At 33.8% G+C, this 19,602-nt stretch overlaps 1 protein-coding gene across 1 annotated transcript in view; it reads right to left on the minus strand.

Annotated features, from left to right (window-relative positions):
* The window catches only part of LOC144977949 (uncharacterized), a 39,517-nt gene extending 20,629 nt beyond the window's left edge, over positions 1–18,888 (minus strand). The window contains exons 1-7 of the mRNA XM_078923359.1: positions 18,692–18,888; positions 17,212–17,288; positions 16,114–16,198; positions 15,812–15,883; positions 12,282–14,351; positions 11,950–12,076; positions 10,015–10,227 (exon numbers count right to left, since the gene is read on the minus strand). Coding sequence (XP_078779485.1) covers positions 10,015–10,227; positions 11,950–12,076; positions 12,282–14,351; positions 15,812–15,883; positions 16,114–16,198; positions 17,212–17,288; positions 18,692–18,888 — 2,841 coding nt within the window. The remainder of the gene's footprint in view (positions 1–10,014; positions 10,228–11,949; positions 12,077–12,281; positions 14,352–15,811; positions 15,884–16,113; positions 16,199–17,211; positions 17,289–18,691) is intronic.
* Between the last annotated feature and the right edge of the window lie 714 nt (positions 18,889–19,602).

Consider the following 19,602-nt stretch of genomic DNA (forward strand, 5'->3'; position numbering starts at 1 on the left):
GTGTCATTTTAATGATCCAATTTTTTAAAAAAAAGAAAAGAATGGTTTTTTTTAAATCTTACCTTAAACCCGATATACCGCTGATATACAGGTGTGACAGATGAAGGTTGTCAAAAAAAAAAAAGCAAAAGATAGAAAAGAGAAGACAAGTTTCAATGTAGCCCTAGTCCATTAAAAAAAAAAAAATACAATCTCTCTCTCTCTCCCTTCCCCTTATTTTCTTCATTTAGCCAAGGTGCCAACCAAGAGTCTCAGTCTCGGGTACACAAAGCAAAGCAAGCTCCAGTCCCACAAGTGCTACTATTTATCAAAAACAGCCAAGGTGGCAACTCAATCAGTGCCAACAAAGTGCAAGATGGCGGCAGGGACCTCGTTCCTTTACCAGTGTCAGTGGAACGATGCCGAATTAGACAAATGCATTGTTGCTCTTAGACTTGGGCATGAGTATGAGGATTCAAAATAAAAAAGACAAACACAACATTTTAAATTATGATGCAAGAACGGGGAACATTTGATTTACCACAATGCATCAACTGTTAAGGATGGGGTCGTTGCAAAGCAAACAGAAAATTTTGTTTTGTATTTGGCGATTTAATTTGGTCGATATAAGGTTAACGTCTGCAACAAGCAAGCGTCTCAAACTCAAACGTCGAAATTCCAAATTCAGCAGAAATCAAACTTTCAAGACTTTTTCTATTTTTCCATTCATGGAGAGTTCTTTTTCCGTTATGAACAAATGTTTCAAATTAACGAAAAAGTATGTCCGTACATACAGTCGTCAAAACTTATTTTTAGAAATAATAGTTTTGGAAATATTCCAATTATTATACAGTTACATCAGTCTATAACGACCACCCAAGACAAGCAGCCAAAGTGGAGTCCTCATCTTTTTCAAAGCACTGGAAACTATCACGAGTCTTATTAATCTTACTCTTCTTCTTCTTCTTCTTCTTCTTCTTCTTCTTCTTCTTCTTCTTATTATTATTATTATTATTTATTATTATTATTATTATTATTATTATTATTATATTATTATTATTATTATTATTATTATTATTATTATTATTATTATTATTATTATTATTATTATTATTATTATTATTATTATTATACAACAATGTGAGAAATCTCCCCTTCTGAGCACCAAATTAGTATCTTGTGAATTTGGTTGCAGATTAAGATGTTTGTTGTTTTGAGTTGTTTTGAGGGGTTTTTTCGGGGTTTTTTGGGGGTTTTTTTTGAATTGTTTTTGTTTTTTAGGGGTTTTTTTGTTTGTTTGGTTTTGGGCTTTTGTTGTTTTTTTTATGGGGGGGGATTGTGGGATTTGTTCCTTTTTTTGTTTTTTTTTCTAATTTGTTTTAAAATTCTTTACTCTCCCATTTTTTTGTGAAAAGATTTGTGAGTTGCTTTGTTCAGTATTTACTTCATTTCATACAAAGCTTCTTTTCATATTTTACAATTATAATTATAAGACAGATAAGCAGTAATAGTAATAATTTTGAATAACCAGTTTTTGTTTTGTTTTTTTTTTTGTTTTTTATGAATTAAGTACATAGACAAATGGATGTGTTATTGTTATTGAGTTATTTATTTCTTGAATTCCTTTCTTTCCTTCAAGTTTTGTACGCCATGCTGTCTATAATAACTTGCTCGCTTCCTCTGTGATTATATACAGCCATGTCTGAGTCTGAGTATAATGAACAATGAAAATGCCCAGACATACCGTGTATAATCAACGGTGACCATACGTCATCATTCGTGTGGATGGCATGTTTTGTTTTTATGTTTTTAAGGGTTTTACGGCGCTTGCAACACATTAAGGTCATATCAGCGCCAGTAAAAAGGAAGAAAATGGGATAGTAAAAAGTTCTAGAATTACAATAAAGCATCCAAGAAAAGGGAAGACAAAGGGGAATTGGTTCAAATAAGAAACAGGTGTAGATTCCAAAAGCACTCTATCAAAGTACTTAGTTTGAGATCACTAAAAGTCTCATCCAGACACAAGCACAGGTCCCCTCTAAGAGGAACACACTCAAATGTTTTACAAATCATATATAATAATATAAAGAAAGCATAATACAGTGCATAACAGAGAGACGTTTTACAATGAAAAAAATATCATCTCCCAAAACTAACCATACATTCGACTGTTTCCCTCTCAGCCAGGGCATCTGGCCAGGACCAGGACAAAACCAAGTACGGTAATCTCATTCCAAGACAAAGACAGAAAGCATGTTGGAAAAGAGATATAAGGGGATAGAAGACACAGTATGTAGCCCCCTGCCCACTATGGGAAGTCAGGAACCCCACCCAGGTGGATGGCATGGCTGGGTGGTAAGACGTCTGTCTCAGAAGGCTTGAAATCGGCACTGCTGGTTCAATTCCTGTTGCGCCACTGTTTATTTTTTCTATTACTATTACGGTATCATTATTATTATTTGCCTTATTTCTACGGAATGTTGCAAATGATAAATGCCCCACAAACCCTTTTTTCTATAACACGAACACACACTCACGCAGACTCTCTCTCTCTCTCTCTCTCTCTCTCTCTCTCTCTCTCTCTCTCTCTCTCTCTCTCTCTCTCTCTCTCTCTCTCTCTAAAATACTGTAAATTATAATATCCTTCCTCATCCCATTTACTTTTTCTATTGTCAAACATTTTTGTAAATGAATTTTTAAATTCTCGCTCAGAAACAGGAAAATTAAAGGAAATGAATGAATATATCACACTCAGAAACAGAACAAATAATCAGAAGTCATTAAAATTTTTTGAACAGAAGAAGAAATTTTTATTCATTATTTATCAGTCAGCAGGTTGTTCTCGTCAATGTAGTGATCTGGCTGTCAACCACGATTTTAAGTTATCAATATAAATATAATATTTTATTATTACATTTGAAAAATACTACACCTAACTGGCATGGCAGTTTTTTGCATCGCTTGCGGCCGCAAAAAAATTGCAATATATCACTGATTTGCATAGCTTGTGTATAATGTGAGTGTGAGAGAGTAGTTTCTTTTTTACAATCTCAATTTCTTCCTTTTAATTGGCGCTGATATGACCTAAAATTTGTTGCAAGCGCCGTGAAACCCTAAAAAAACAACAAATATCTAGCTCTTTCATGATGAATTAATTATGGATTTTTAGGAAAATTAATTGCAAATTTTTGCAAATTTCGCTCTTTTAGCTTGCAAAATTTGGGATTATTTTTTGCAAAAAAAAACGCCATGTCAGACCTAATCACATAAGAGACTGAACTTTTTTTTTAAAGAAACAATCCAACAAATGAAGCAAATTTTCTGATATAACTATAACTTTAACTGACATAGAAATCTTAGGGGACTGAAGAGCCGAGTGGGTTAGACCACCTGACCATTTTTTCTCATTTTGCTACACTGGTTCAAATCCGCACCCTTGTTTTTTCTATTTTTTATTTATTTTTTTTGTTTGTTTGTTGCTTTAGGTCTCTTCCAACACAATTGAGGTTATATGAGAGACCGCTGAAACAAAAAAAACAAGCAATCTAACAAAAATAGTACAAATGTAAATCAAAATCATAACCTAAAGATATCATAAGCTAAATTATAAATAACCAAGAACAAACAGGCAGAAGATTTACAGAAAAAAAAAATATCCCCTGTCAAAAATACAATCACAAACCAAAGAAGCAGGATAGGCTAGTAAAGAGAAGAAGAAACGACATCACTATCGGATCGTACACCCATGCGAACATCATAGGTATATGATTCAAGGGTGATGCTCCCATCCAACCACCCGCCTATTTTTTATCGCCCGATTGTCTCATGCTGACACAAGCACAGAACCCCACCACGAGGAGCACACTCAAATGTTTACAAATCATATATTATATATGTAAAACAAATGTCTAGCCAAGACACGATACTTTTAGTAGTCCCAAAGTTGAGAGGAAACACACAGAAATGGGCCACGGTTGTGTGTAAAATGTGATAAAGAAGACAATAAATCAAGCCTCTGTCAAAATGAAACTGAAACAATGCAAACATGTCATAACTGAACTGAATGATGTTAAATTGCTTGAGAGTTGGAGCGTTGCTGATCCCATTGCACCAGAACTGAAACATCATCCACGTTGTTTGGCATCCATTCATATTTTTAATGATTTTATAAAACTTAAAACATGCACAAGATAATCCTCAAAACAACGACATCATTAAACTCTCTAAGTTCACCCTCATTGAAAAATCGAAAAAAATTTGTTCGATTTTCCATGCATATGAATTCGAGAGAGTTTAAAGCTCAACAACTAAAATTTCCAATTTCGCTTGATTTCTTCTTTTTAGGGGGTAGAGGTAGCTTCAGAGACCCTTGAGAAAAAATCATAGATCATAAATGTGAACATTTTTGCTTATAATTAAGCCGAGTAATGTAGAAAGTTTATAAAAGCACCAGAAAGTCCAGGTTGTCAATGTTTTATTCAGTTTGAATGGAAATATGTGAATCTAAAAAATGAAAAAGCAGGAAAAAGATTTTCAGGTTTTTCATTTTCTACAGAAATTTGAAGCAACTCCGACTCGGAGTCCGAGTCATTATTTCTACTTTGATATGTTGCATTAACCAATTATGCATCCACATGCATAATATATATATATATATATATATATATATATATATATATATATATATATATATATATATATATTATATATATATATATATATATATATATAATATATATTATATATATATATAATATATATTATATATATATATATATATATATTATATATATATATATATATATATTATATATATATATATATATATATATATATATATATATATATATATATATATATATATATATATATATATTATATATATATATATATATATATTATATATAAATATATATATATATATATATATTTTTTTTTTTTTTTTTTTTTTTAAGGTTGATAATTTATATATCAAATGCTGAAAGACAGATTCTCACAAAGTTTTAGAGGGGTATAATATAGACACCCATGCTAGGATGATATACATAATAAGCATAAAAACCAAATAGGCTAAATTTAGCTTGATACCAATTTCTTTCAGTAAACCTATCTGTCCCTCCAGGAAAAAGCCATCCCCCCCCCCCCCCCCCCCCCCCCCCCCCCCCAAATCATACCCCAAAATGCCAGAAACGACAAATTATATGGTCCAAAAATGCGGAGATTTGTTGTTCTGCTGATGCAACTTGTACATATACAAACAAACAATATACACATTTAAAAGCAATAAGAAAAAGGAAAACAAAAAAGACTACAACAGAGATCTCAAATCAGAAAATCGAAAGCCACTAAAAATTGATGAAATCGTCATCTGAATACCAAAAATGAAAAAAAAAAATGCATATGAAGTTATGCAACAATCATTATTATTATTAGCAATAACGATAAATACTGTAAGGTATTATTAACATTATCATTCATTTAAGAATTATAAAGAAACCTAATTTTTTTATTTAATCAATTTCTCTTAACACTACAATGTTACCAGCCCCTACCTTTGTCGGAAAAAATCTTGTTTTCTAACCCTTAACTCATTCAACCCTAACACCGACTATATCCGTCGTTTACCAGGGTTACTTTTACCCACATGCCTATATATTACATTTTTCTGAGACAAATTATAGGCTTATCAAAGCTTCTGTTTTTAGTTTTTATATGTTAACGATAGTTGAATAAAACTATCTATGCACATGCTCATATTTAATACATTTTTTCCAATTTAAAAAAGTCGTGAGAATCTCTAGGATTGAGTGAGTTTAAACCCTATCTCATCCCCAGGGTTTCTTTCCACCCCTGGGACAATTTCTAACATACATCTTCCACCCCTGGCCTATGTCTTTCTTTTACTTTTACAAACAGAACAATTTCTAACATACATCTTCCACCCCTGGCCTATGTCTTTCTTTTACAAATGGGACAATTTCTAACAATATACAAACTTTAAATTTAGCGACTTTTCTTAGCTTACCCTCCTTCCCCTCCCTCCTCCCCCTCAGGGTCTGGTCTAATTTTATTTTAACTTGATGTAAATAGTTTGATCGGTACAAACATATAATATAAACCACGTAAATTTTCCATTATTTGGACAATAAATATATATATTATTATTATTATTATTATTATTATTATTATTATTATTATTATTATTATTACTGGGAAATTCCATGAAAATGTCAACCGAAGGGGTGTTTTACAAATTCTTAAGAACATATTAAAATTTGGTACCAATTTGTTGGAAAATCATTCAGGATTATGAATATAAGGATATTTCGTGCATATTTGTGATACAGGATGCTTATTATAGATGTAAGGGCATCCCCTATTTGAAGAACGAAAAGAATATTTTCTCAATATTATAAATCTTGCAACTTCTACAAAATTATAACCACCTTTGCTGTTGTTTATTGATATTAAAACAATTATGAGTATCAGAAACCTATATAAACATTCAAATTTACGATTTTAATGAAATGTTGTCCTCATCTGTCGTTTTAATGACCTTGGGAAATTGTATGTCAGTCCGTTACCATTAAAACCGTATTTTTTCATCTACGAAAGATGTGATTGTTGTACAGACTCACTATTTCAGATTTTCTGTTCTTACGTGAATGGCTTTAGCACTGTAAGATAATTTTTCAAGAAATTTATCATTTAAGGTACTTTTGTTGGGTAACGGACTGACATTTTTTAGGGTAACGGACTGACAGTAACAGACTGACTTATTCTATTTTAATTCAAAGACAATATATAAAAGTTGTTTTTTAAGTCTCAAGAGTAATGTCCACTCCAATGTGTTTCAACTGATCAGGCAGCCAGTTTATAAACATTTGGATCATAAAATTTCAAACACTGGTCTTCAACATCAAGCCTGCTATTTTGCAATAGGTAAGTTGAATCTTTTAAAGCTTGTGAATCTTTTTATCACTTGAAGATTTGTGACCCTCCGCCTCGAAACGGTATTAAGTCAGATTTTTCAATTTTGGGTTTTTGGTACCCAATCACAGCTTATTTTATGCTTTAAAATTTGAGACCAAATTTATACAATTCTGATTATTTATTGTCGAGATATGACCGTTTGAAGTAGGGAGAGTGGGAAAACCAAGTTTTAAGAAAATCGACTTTGAAGTGAGGCACCGTTTTCACGCACAGTTAAATCAATGGGCAAAGATAACTCCTTAGATACGGACATCGGAAATTTGACGAGAATAGTGAAATTTGGCATGAGCTTAGCTTATACATTTAATAATGTACATAAAAATTTTTGAAACAATCCAATTATTACTTTTGTAGTTATTCATTATTATGTAAGATGTTCTTAAAACAAATAAAACACTGGGGAAAAAACGCCGACAATTTCTCACTTTTTCAAGAATTTTTGATATTTAAATAAAGAGTCAATGAAATAAGAATTATTAAAGAGAGAGAGATATAGAGAAAAAGAGTAGCGAGAGGGGAAAGGGAGAGACACTGCTTGTGTTAAGAGGACGCGAGGGAAATATAATAAAGATTGAAACCTGTATAAGTGTATAATATGTGTGTGTGTGTGTGTGTGTGTGTGTGTGTGTTTATTTGTGTGAAAGAAACAAAAGGGAGACGGAGAGAGTGAGGTAGACATGAAGAAAGGGATGGAGGCGGGGCAAAGAATTGTAGGGATAGTTTAAAGAAAGCATTTTGTTACAAAGTAAGTCAAAGTCAATCAACTGGAAACATATTGACCAATGAGATTGCAATTAAAGAAATGGGCTGGTCAAAGCAATCATTGCATTGTTTCCATTTTGAGTCAGATGACAGCTTGAGGAGGAGGGGTGGGGCTTATTGTGTAGTGACTTACATGAAAACATGTTATTGAATCTCTCAAGTTTTCCTTAGCGTTCCACCACATTGTTCATTGTCTAAAAGAACCCCCCCCCCCCCCCCCCCCTTTCTTTCAGTATACAAAGAAAGCACGACAAAACGACATCCATCCATCTCTCTCTCCTCCCTCTTCCCCCCCCCCCCCCCCTCTCTCTCTCTCCCTCTCTCTGTTTGTCTCTCTCCCCTTCATCTATCTATCTATCTATCTATCTATCTATCTACATATCTCTCTCTCTCTCTCCCCTTCATCTATCTATCTATCTATCTATCTATCTATCTATCTACATATCTATTTATCCATTAATAGGTTTCTCTGTCTGTCTGTTTATCTATCCATTTCATTTTTTAGTTACAGTTCATTAATTGTTGAAGGCTATATCTATTAATCTGCTTTTGTACTTAAAATTAAATGTTTATCCTACAACAATCTCTGTAAGTGTACGATTAGGCAACTGTTGTCCTATTAAGTCTTAGCATATCCTATAATTTCATGAATAATTAAAGAGGGACAAAGGAGGACCCCCACCTCAATCATTACCCAATGCAGCTAGACAGATATAAAAGCACGTGGTGTGTATCAAAATGCACCAACACACACGTATGTAACACACGCATGCTCACGTCATGAAGCATCGCCCGAGCATTATGGCCTACAGCCACAGCGTATGTGATTAGCGTTGACCAATCAGAATCATTCATTGTAAGGTTGTCAGGGAAAAACCTAGACTTGTTTACAGTTTTTAAAGTTCATTATTGGTTGAACCATGAATTTTGTGGAAACAGTCATGCTTTCTCTGAGATAGATAAAGTCACGCCCTTTGCTGTGATATCTTACATCTTATTGGTGGAGAAAAAGACTCGGTATTACTAAGCTTTGGAAAGGGTGGCTCTCTGAGAGAAAGTCAACTCTCATTTTGAATGTGTCACTGATAGTTGCATTTTTAAACTTGAAATTTATATAACTTATCGTCAATGTTTATGTTGAATTATTATGTTTTCAGGTAGAAAAATGATTGTAGTTTCTGAAACAACCAATAACTGAAATTTGATAATTTTGACCATTTCCACTTTAAAACCGGTTTTCTTCGTTTTCCAAATCCCGACTTGATACCGGTTCGAGGCGGAGGGTCACATTTTTGCTATGTTTGAATTGAGGGAAACACACTGTTTATTGTTCTATAATATCCTTATGACAATGGAGCCAGTAGTAGTCTTCTGTTAACGGGGCAAGAAGCCATGGGAGAAAAAAAAAAGAAATCAAACATTTAAATTAATGTGGAAAACTTTTGAGTCACTGAGGCTTTAAATGTAGTGGGTCAGCAAGCTGTTTAGCTGTGTATAATGTCAATATTTTAGTTGTTACAAAGTAATGCGATACAAGTTAGAAATGAGTTTTATTTTCTTAGTTTTGCTGTATTATTTTTAAGAAAACAAGATTTGCTTTTTATTCCGATTTGACTTTCATAGCTTATGATGTAATTTCGCTCAATTTTCTTTATTCACAGGTTCAAGATGCCTACTCTATCCATGGTTCAAATTATCAAGAAAGACTGAAAACTGATGGACATTACATTGTTTAGGAAAAAGATAGGCAACAAAAGCAGGAGTCTCAAAGAAAACTTGAAAATGATTGTAAAGGACGCTTAAAAGAAATAACATGTTTTTAAAGCAAAATGAAAAAAAAAGAGAAAAGCTGATCAATCTACAACTCCAAAAGAAAGTAAACCAAGCACACCTAAATCCACATCTGCCTCACATTTCAGCACAGGAAAGTAAACTACTGAATTCAACTTTGAGTCTACAATCCTCCCAAAAATTAAAAAAAAAATTAAACTATGCCTGTACTGCTAAGGGCATCCATCAACCAATGGTTTTTGAAATATTTTAATCATGGAAATGAGATGAAATAAAATAATTTTATCACAAATTCCTATTTGGACAAGAAGTACTCTTGGCGAGCACCAAGGGAAAAAGATTTCATAATTGTGAGAGATGAAAAAAAAAAAAGGACGTAAATTCAAAAAAGTTTCCTGTAAAAAAAACCCTGAAAAAGAGGTTGTCGATTGTTAGTGAATTTCATCCAGGAATCAAAATTGGCTTAAGTTTATTTTGCTCCCTCAGAACCTCAGAATGTACTTCTAAGATAAATCCCACAATCTGCATAGGAAAATTGTAACAATCAAGGATCAGGATAAAATGGTCCAAATGAAATTTTTGAAGATCTTTCTCAGATCTTATAACTGGCTTTCTGGTCAAAAGCAGATGAGGAAGAGATTGACTGCCAATACATTTTCTATCGCCCAGTTTGCCTTGACGGGCATGGCCTATTGACAATTCCTAAGCTTGAGGAATCAAGATGAAATACAGAATAAAAATTAAGCTTCAAAAATAAGAACCAAAAGAATGTTAAACCTTCTCCAGTTTTAAAGTCCTTTCATATCTACATTTTTTAAAAAATGATAATTTAATTTCATAGTTGAAATAAAGTTCCCGTTTGACTTTGACAGAATAGATTTCAACTCTACGAATCATTATTTAATTTTGAAAAAAGCAAAGTTGGGATTGAGGTAATCAGATGTCACCCATCGAGTTACTCATCATGCCCAATGTAGCTTGACATCCATATAAGGAAGAGTATTGGTTTGATCAATCACACTGGATATTCAGTGTTGCTCATAATTACATAATGTTCTTTGCTCTGGATTTTATGTAGTAACCGTTATTCTGGGTAATAAAATTCAGAGGTGTCAGTCCGTTACCATCCATTTGTCAGTCTGTTACCAACACTTTTTCTAAGACTGCAGATTCAAATTTTGGACAATCTTTTAAATATTGCTATTGGGTTGTAGAACAACATCTCGTGGTTACTATAAAAGAACTTATTTGTTACTGGAAGGTTTAACTTCAGAAAGTTTGATCCATCTACATATAAAATTGAAAAAGATGGATTTTCTGATGTCAGTCCGTTACCAACATTATAATGTCAAAAAAATTCAAGTTGATAAAGATTCATCTTAATCCTTTTGATATATGATAAGGGCGGACATGATACATGTCCATGGGAAATATTAGCTCCATACAATAAATACATTGCATTTCAGAGTACGAAATGTATGCCTTTTTTGTCTGATTTGTCAGTCCGTTACCCGTGGAATTTCCCTACTATTGTCATCATGGTCGAGGTTGTGAGTATTTTACCTAAACGCATAGCATAAATACCCATACCCATCTTCCCGTAGCTTTGGCATCTCTCAATCATATGTCATGTGCCAAGTAAATCGCTCACTGACTCAGAATTGTTTAAAATATATTAATAAAAATTTATTTCTAATTTGGACAAATTTTTGAGTAGACACATACATAGCTCTTGGTAATAAACTTATTGTAAATTGGACGCTGATCAAGAATCTGAAGTCAAAACACTGAAATACTAGGAGAGAAAAATATGTCCACTTTTCTACACTGCCACGCCCCCGATCGCTCAGGAAAATGGGACCAGCCGGATTTTTGAGCGACCGTCAGTCACCGTACTTCTTTCCCCCATCCCCCACTGCCACCAGTTATTTAATCAGCCACAAATGGTATGCCAGGTGTTTTTTTATTTTAAAAACGTCAATTTTTAAAATTTTAAGACGAAATATTTGCGGCAAAGATTTTTTTTTCTATAATTATTGATTAATTATTAATCCTATTGTTTTTAATTTAAACAATTTTAACGAGATATGCGGCAAATACATACAGGAGGCAAAATTATGAGGCCTCATATTTGCGGATTCGGTGGTGTTTTCCTGGAGGGAAAGACCTATTTTTGAGCTTCAATCTACTGTTCAAGTCTTTATCTGGATAAGGCGGATTGCCCATCACTGCAGATTTTATACAATTATGTGGTGACTTTCTCCATTATTGTGTTATTGAGTTGAAAGATAAATGTTTAATAGTTGACCAAATTTGTTATTGTTGGTAATATCTGGGATCTCTGGTGGGAGAGTGTTCCATTCCTTGATGCCAAGAAACTGTTTTTATATGTGTTGTTTATATGTGTTGGGGCTGTGAAATTACTGCTGGACTAAGAATGGGTTCTTGAGTGTCTATACAAGGTTGCACTTTGAGCAAATTCTTTTCCACCAGTAAGACATTCATATGGATTTTCTCCAGAATGGAATCTTGAGTGGTGATCAAAGTTGAACTATTGAAAAATGTTTTCCACAAGTATGACAGTTAGGTATATGGCTTCTCCTGAGAATGGATTTTTGAGTGCTTATGCAACTTTGACTTGTCAGCATATGCTTTTCCACAATTAAGACATTCTATGGCTCCTCATCATAATGGATTTTTGAGTGCTTATGCAACTTTGACTTGTCAGCATATGCTTTTCCACAATTAAGACATTCTATGGCTCCTCCTCATAATGGATATTTGAGTGTCTATGCAAGCTTGACTTATAAACAAACGCTTTTCCACAAGTAAGACATTTATATGGCTTCTCCCCAGAATGAATTCTTGAGTGTCTAAGAAAGGTCGAATTTTCAGCGAATGCTTTTCCACAAGTAAGACATTTATATGGCTTCTCCTCAGAATGAATTCTTGAGTGTATATGCATGGTGTATTTGTCAAGAAATGCTTTTCCACAAGTAAGACATTTATATGGCTTCTCCTCAGAATGAATTCTTGAGTGTCTATGCATGGTGTATTTGTCAAGAAATGCTTTTCCACAAGTAAGACATTTATATGGCTTCTCCTCAGAATGAATTCTGGAGTGTCTATGCATGGTGTATGTGTCAAGAAATGCTTTGCCACAAGTAAGACATTTATATGGCTTCTCCTCATTATGGATTTTTGAGTGTCTATGCAAGTTTGACTTATAAACAAACGCTTTTCCACAAGTAAGACATTTATATGGCTTCTCCCCAGAATGAATTCTTGAGTGTTGATGCAAGACTGATTTGTCAGAAAATGCTTTTCCACAAGTAAGACATTTATATGGCTTCTCCTCAGAATGGATTCTTGAGTGTCTATGAAAGGTCGAATTTTCAGCAAATGCTTTTCCACAAGTAAGACATTTATATGGCTTCTCCCCAGAATGAATTCTTGAGTGTCTATGCATGGTGTATGTGTCAAGAAATGCTTTTCCACAAGTAAGACATTTATATGGCTTCTCCTCATAATGGATTTTTGAGTGTCTACGAAAGTTTGACTTATAAACAAACGCTTTTCCACAAGTAAGACATTTATATGGCTTCTCCCCAGAATGAATTGTTGAGTGTTGATGCAAGACTGATTTGTCAGAAAATGCTTTTCCACAAGTAAGACATTTATATGGCTTCTCCTCAGAATGGATTCTTAAGTGTCTATGAAAGGTCGAATTTTCAGCAAATGCTTTTCCACAAGTAAGACATTTATATGGCTTCTCCTCAGAATGAATTGTTGAGTGTCTATGCATGGTGTATTTGTCAAGAAATGCTTTTCCACAAGTAAGACATTTATATGGCTTCTCCCCAGAATGAATTCTTGAGTGTCTATGAAAGGCCGAATTGTCAGCAAATGTTTTTCCACAAGTAAGACATTTATATGGCATCTCCTCAGAATGAATTGTTGAGTGTCTAAGAAAGTTCGAATTTTCAGCAAATGCTTTTCCACAAGTAAGACATTTATATGGCTTCTCCCCAGAATGAATTCTTGAGTGTCTATGCATGGTGTATTTGGCAAGAAATGCTTTTCCACAAGTAAGACATTTATATGGCTTCTCCTCAGAATGAATTCTTGAGTGTTGATGCAAGATTGATTTGTCAGAAAATGCTTTTTCACAAGTAAGACATTTATATGGCTTCTCCCCAGAATGAATTCTTGAGTGTTTATGAAATGCCGAATTGTCAGCAAATGCTTTTCCACAAGTAAGACATTTATATGGCTTCTCCCCAGAATGAATCCTTGAGTGCCTACGCAAGGTATAATTATCAAAAAATGATTTTCCACAAGTAAGACACTGATTTGGCTTTTTTCGGGGATTATGAGTTGATACATGTCTCCTCAAAGCAGGCTTATTACTAAATATCTTGCCACAAGTGGAACATTCATTTCCCAGGTCTGACTGAAAACGTAACTCTTTAGACGTTTTTCTTTCTTTATGAACTTGAATGGAATTTTTTATTTCAGAGTTACTTAAAGATAAATTTTCCCCAGTAAGGATCTCATGTTGATTTTCTCCTAATTGAGCTTTATTGTTTGACTTTATGTCTGCAGATGAAGAAGGAATATTGTTGTGACAAGAATTATCTAATGTCTTTTCTTTTTGAAGCCTTTCCTCTCTTCGATCTGCATCACTTCCATTATCAGTTGTATTCTGGGATGTGAAAGGTTTTTCAAAACATGTATCACAATTATCCTTGGTGTCATTCTCAGAAACTTCAGGCAATTCAACACCTTCGTCAGTCGTTTGATCTATATCAATTTTAACAAGGGGTCTTCATGCAGTCTCTCGTCCAAAGAATTGTCACAGTCTTCAACATCTACATCTTTGGGCTCTGTAAAATAGGAATCATTAACAAAAATTATTTATCATATCCTTTAACTAAGATTCAAAAAGCAAACAAAAAAAATCTATAACAAGAGAAGAAAATCATAAAAGCATTACACGCAAACTCTAACATAACGAATCTCTGTCTTTTTACAAACCCTTGTCTTTGATGTCATTTTTCTCAAGTTTTATTTTTACCCTCTTATTATTCCCTGTACTACTTGTTAAAACGACATAACAAATTATCTACACAATGAACTAGAATGCACACAGTCATAAGGAGTTTGCTATAAGTGACTTGGAGTGAACGCTATCCAAGAAAACTACTCTTTGTCTATGAGGAAACTTTCTACATCTCAAAACATGAAAACAGGGAGTTTGCTATAAGCCACTTGGGGTGTACGTTATCCAAGACAATTGCTCTTTGTCTATGAGGAAATTTTCTACATCGCAAAACATGAAAACAGTAAAACAGGGAGTTTGTTAAAAGTGACTTGGGGTGTAAGTTATCTTAGAAAATTGCTCTTTGTCTATAAGGAAACTTTCTATATCTCAAAACATGAAAACAGGGAGTTTGCTATAAGTGACTCGGTGTGTACGTTATCCAAGACAATTGCTCTTTGTCTATGAGGAAACTTTCTACACCTCAAAACATGAAAACAAGGAGTTTGCTATAAGCACTTGGGGTGTACGTTATCCAAGACAATTACTCTTTGTCTATGAGGAAACTCTCTACATCTCAAAACATGAAAACAGGGAGTTTGCAATAAGCCACTTGGGGTATACGTTATCCAAGACAATTACTCTTTGTCTATGAGGAAACTTTCTACATCTCAAGAACATACCAATCCATGTCTCATACGAGTATATCAACATGGGTTCAATATAGCAATTCAACAGCCTCATTTTTAGAAAATAACTTCTGTTTTCGTCTCGGAAAATGATGATCAGGTTACTTTTTTTTTTTTAGCAATCCCACATTTTATTTTGATTTCACATCGTTCATCATCTGTTATGATGGTGCAAAGATATTTAAATTGCTTTACTTGATTCAGAACTTTGCCATCTGTTTTTATGCAACAAGGTGGTGTATCTTTCTTTTAGGTAAAGATCTCTTTCTCATTTAGACTGAGACCCATTTTCTCACGTTAAAACATAATCTTATCTATCAAAAATACCCAATTCTATTCTATTGACATAACATCTTTGTTTGCCATTCTTACCAGGCTTGATATCAAGAAGATCAGCAAGCTGTTCCTCCCTTTCCAGTGTGTCATTCATCAACTTCTCTATAATTTGACTCACAGTCGATTCTGTTGCCAGACTTGCATAACCCGCTGGAATAAACATATTAAAAAATTATTATTATTATTATTAAATTTAGACCCTGACAATGTGAAAAATTACCGTCCTGTATCCAATCTTTCCTTCATCTCTAAGATTCTCGAAAAACTTGTTTTGAAACAGCTAAAAGACAACCTTTTGGCAAATAAATTGATAGAAAAATACCAATCTGTATACCAAGAAAGACACAGGACAGAGACGGCACTTTAGAAAATTGTCAATGACTTATTGCTATCGCGTGACAATGGCGAAGTGTCAATTCTTGTACTGCTCGACATTATCGACCACTCAATTTCAATCCAGAGCCTTTCTAATATCTATGGCATCAACGACGTTGTACAGCAGTGGTTTACATGGTATCTTACTCACTTCTTTGAAGACGGTCCCATACTTGAGTCCTCAAAATAGATTGTTGCTGGCTCTCACTGTCTTTATCCATATCTGGTGTCTCTGTTGGGAATTATCGAATAAAAAATATTTCAACATCCAGGAAAAAATTTACCAAATCTATCGAGGCCATTATAAATAAATAAACAAATGAGTAAAGTAATGAATGAATGAAAGAATAAAGTAAACAAAGAAAGAAACAATTAAATAACTTTAAATAAATTATTATACATTTCCACTGTTTCACTATGCTCAACACATTTTATCAAATATCAATAACTCTTGAACTGTTTGGAGTATAGAAATAATAATAATAATAATAATAATAATAATAATAATAATAATAATAATAATAACAATAATAATAACAATAATAATAATAATAATAATAATAATAATAATAATAATAATAATAATAATAATAATAATATATACTTTATTCATCCAAAAAATGGAAATTTGTTTACAGACGTGGCATGCATAAAAATGTATAAACACAAAGTTGAGAATCTATGGCAACAATGTATACATATATATATGCAAATGCACAAAAATGTAAAAATATACAACCAAGAACCAATAGCATCACTTTATATATTAATTTGATAAATTGAGATAGGCCATAACTCTAGCCTCTAGTCCGAACTTGTGTGTGTATGTTTAAAAATAGTATTTAATTTAAATCACAGTTGCGCATTAAAAATTCGAACACCATGTGGCAAAAATGAATTAAGGTGACGCGTTGTCTTTGTTTTTATAGATATAAAGCGATGGCTCCTCATTGAGAACTTAATATATTTGTGAAGGGGGTGAACGCCATCCTTCATGACTTTCTCCATTTTACTTAGACAAAATCTCTTGAACAGTTCTTCCACACTGGAAATTGGGTGAGTATAACTCCTGACTTTATCAATTATCCGATCAATTTTCTTAATGTCCCAAATACTGGCATTTCCACACGATGCTGTAATACAAAAATTCTGAAAGTTTCCGAATAAAATACATTCTTTTGTTCAATTTAGAGATAACAGCATCGGTTTGTAAATGCCACTGAAATTTATTCTCAATTAAAATACCCAAATATTTGTAAATCGACACTTGCTCAACAGCTTGATTGCTAATTTTAAGCGGACTGATGGAATTTGTGTTCTTTCTAAAATCAAAAATCATTTCTTTGGTTTTTCCTACATTTAATTTCAGGGAGTTATCTTCAAACCAACCAACAAATCTGTCGATCTCAGATCTGTATACCGTTTCATCATCTTTAAATATAAACCCTTGAAGGGCAGTGTAGTCAGCAAATTTTCAAATTGGGACCAAGGTATCAAAGTATTAAATGTTATTTCATGCCCCATGCACCTGACTGAGTCAAATTAAAATTTTTGAGTTTGAAAATGAAAATTAATTTTATCTAAGTGCCTCGTATGGCAGCAAAGGTTCCACTTCAGGAGGTCTTCCAAAAGCTCCTCGTGCTAATGGAAACAACCCAAATATTCCTTCAACTAACCGTAAGAAAAAAATGACTAGCCCTAATACTAATAAGAAAAACAAACACCTTTACTAAGAATTGTACGTTTTGTGAAGTAAGTACGCATTTAAAAACAATGTATTTTCTATTAGTTTTAGATGTAAAAGCTATATAGATTTGCGCACTTAGGACCCTATGACCCTATTAGGACATACACGGGAAAACCAACGAGCATGATTTCAACAACATACTGCTTCATCCCTCTCAATTGCATTGTGTTCAATACAAATACAACTCAAGTCATTGTTATAATAATTAATAAACTTCATTATCATTATTTTAATTTTGATATATTAGAGCCAATGTGGCAACCCAGATCTGACCAGTTCTGCGGTAAATTAAAAAATGGCCGCCACTCATCAGGGACATCAACCTGCGAACAGTGCCCAATAGTCATATATAAGTAAATTTTAAACTTTCACTAATCTAAAAAGGTTTGTTCTCGAGTTTTTAAAATGCTACTATGTCTATTGACAAATTGAATAAATAAACACCTGACAAAGATCCATGGTCTAAATATACTAAATGAAAGAGATGCTAGAGAAGTGTGGGCACATATTTATTGTTGTATTTCAATGTTTGTTGTTGTTTGGCTAGAATTAAGTTGCTGTTGTGAATTGTTTTCATGTTAGGCGTCCGTGTGAGTTATTCACTGCTGTGTGTTGTTATTCTTCCTGTGATTTTGTGACGACGTCACTATGGCTATGGGTATAAAAACGATCTTCTCTCCTTTTGGAAGCTCTTCTTACTACAATTCTACAATATTCATAATGGATTGTTACTTGAAATTAGTCAAGTGTTGACTGTCTTTTATTGTTTTTATTACCGGTTACGGGACGAAAATACCCGGGACTATTCGTGTGATGCCTTGATTGCATGGCATTTTTTTAACCGCCCATATATAATATGTCCTTTACATATATGGAGAACGCCCACTCCGGTGGAGACTTTCTCTTTCCTATTTCCTATATTTTATCTATCGTGAACCAGACGGAGAAATGCATTCACGACAGAAGCTTACGGCTTACGGAAGGCCTCTCCTCAACTCCTTAAACTTAAACTTAAAACAGCTAAATCTCTGGACTCGGGTGGATTCTCTTCTCATCGCCCACAAGCCACAGGCATACACGATGCGGTACAGTACAGACATGAGGGAATAATCTACGAGAATTAAACGCATTTCCTTAGTTGCATAGAGTATAGAGTTACGCTGTAACATACCCATGAGTTTCGCTTGCTTTGGAAGTTTTGAGATTGAAAAACGACAATTGAGAAGATAACGGTTGCACCAATAGTCAAAAGGATGTGTCTTAGTGTTGGGTTATTCGATCGCTTTTACTCGATCGACATCCGAGCGCGAAGCCACGAGTCACCGTCCGATCTCAATTCCGGAAGAGCGAGTTGATAAAACGATCATTCGAGTTGACGAGTAGAGACGAGCTTGAGACGATCTTGAGACTTGAGACGAGCTTGAGACGATCTTGAGACTTGAGACGATCACGATCCGAGCGAGTTGAGGGGTAACGAGTAACGAGTGTTTCGAATCATATCAAACGATCACAGTTTGCCATCCGATACCAATCGCCAACGTTTGCACACGGTAGTCTGTGGTTCTTCCACAGCCCTCATTTCTTGTCAGATGTTAGTGTGTCTGGTGGCAGGGAAATTCGTGTAGGTGTATCACGCGTGTGTGACAAGACTTCATTAAACCTACTAAAGGTTGAATATCACACACACACACACACACACACACACACACACACAGACAGACAGACAGACAGACACTATGGCTATTTCTATGACACACACGCATCCATCTATCAATGAACACTACCCTACAGTAAAGTAAAACGTTAGCTTTGAATATGGAATGTTTCAATGTTAGATGCCTGTGTAATTTGTTAGTTCCCATCATCATCATCATCATCATCATCATCAT

This window comes from Berghia stephanieae, chromosome 8 (assembly GCF_034508935.2).
Source record: "Berghia stephanieae isolate SIO BIC M18660-M18661 chromosome 8, UCSD_Bste_1.3, whole genome shotgun sequence".
NCBI classification, from domain to species: domain Eukaryota; kingdom Metazoa; phylum Mollusca; class Gastropoda; order Nudibranchia; family Aeolidiidae; genus Berghia; species Berghia stephanieae.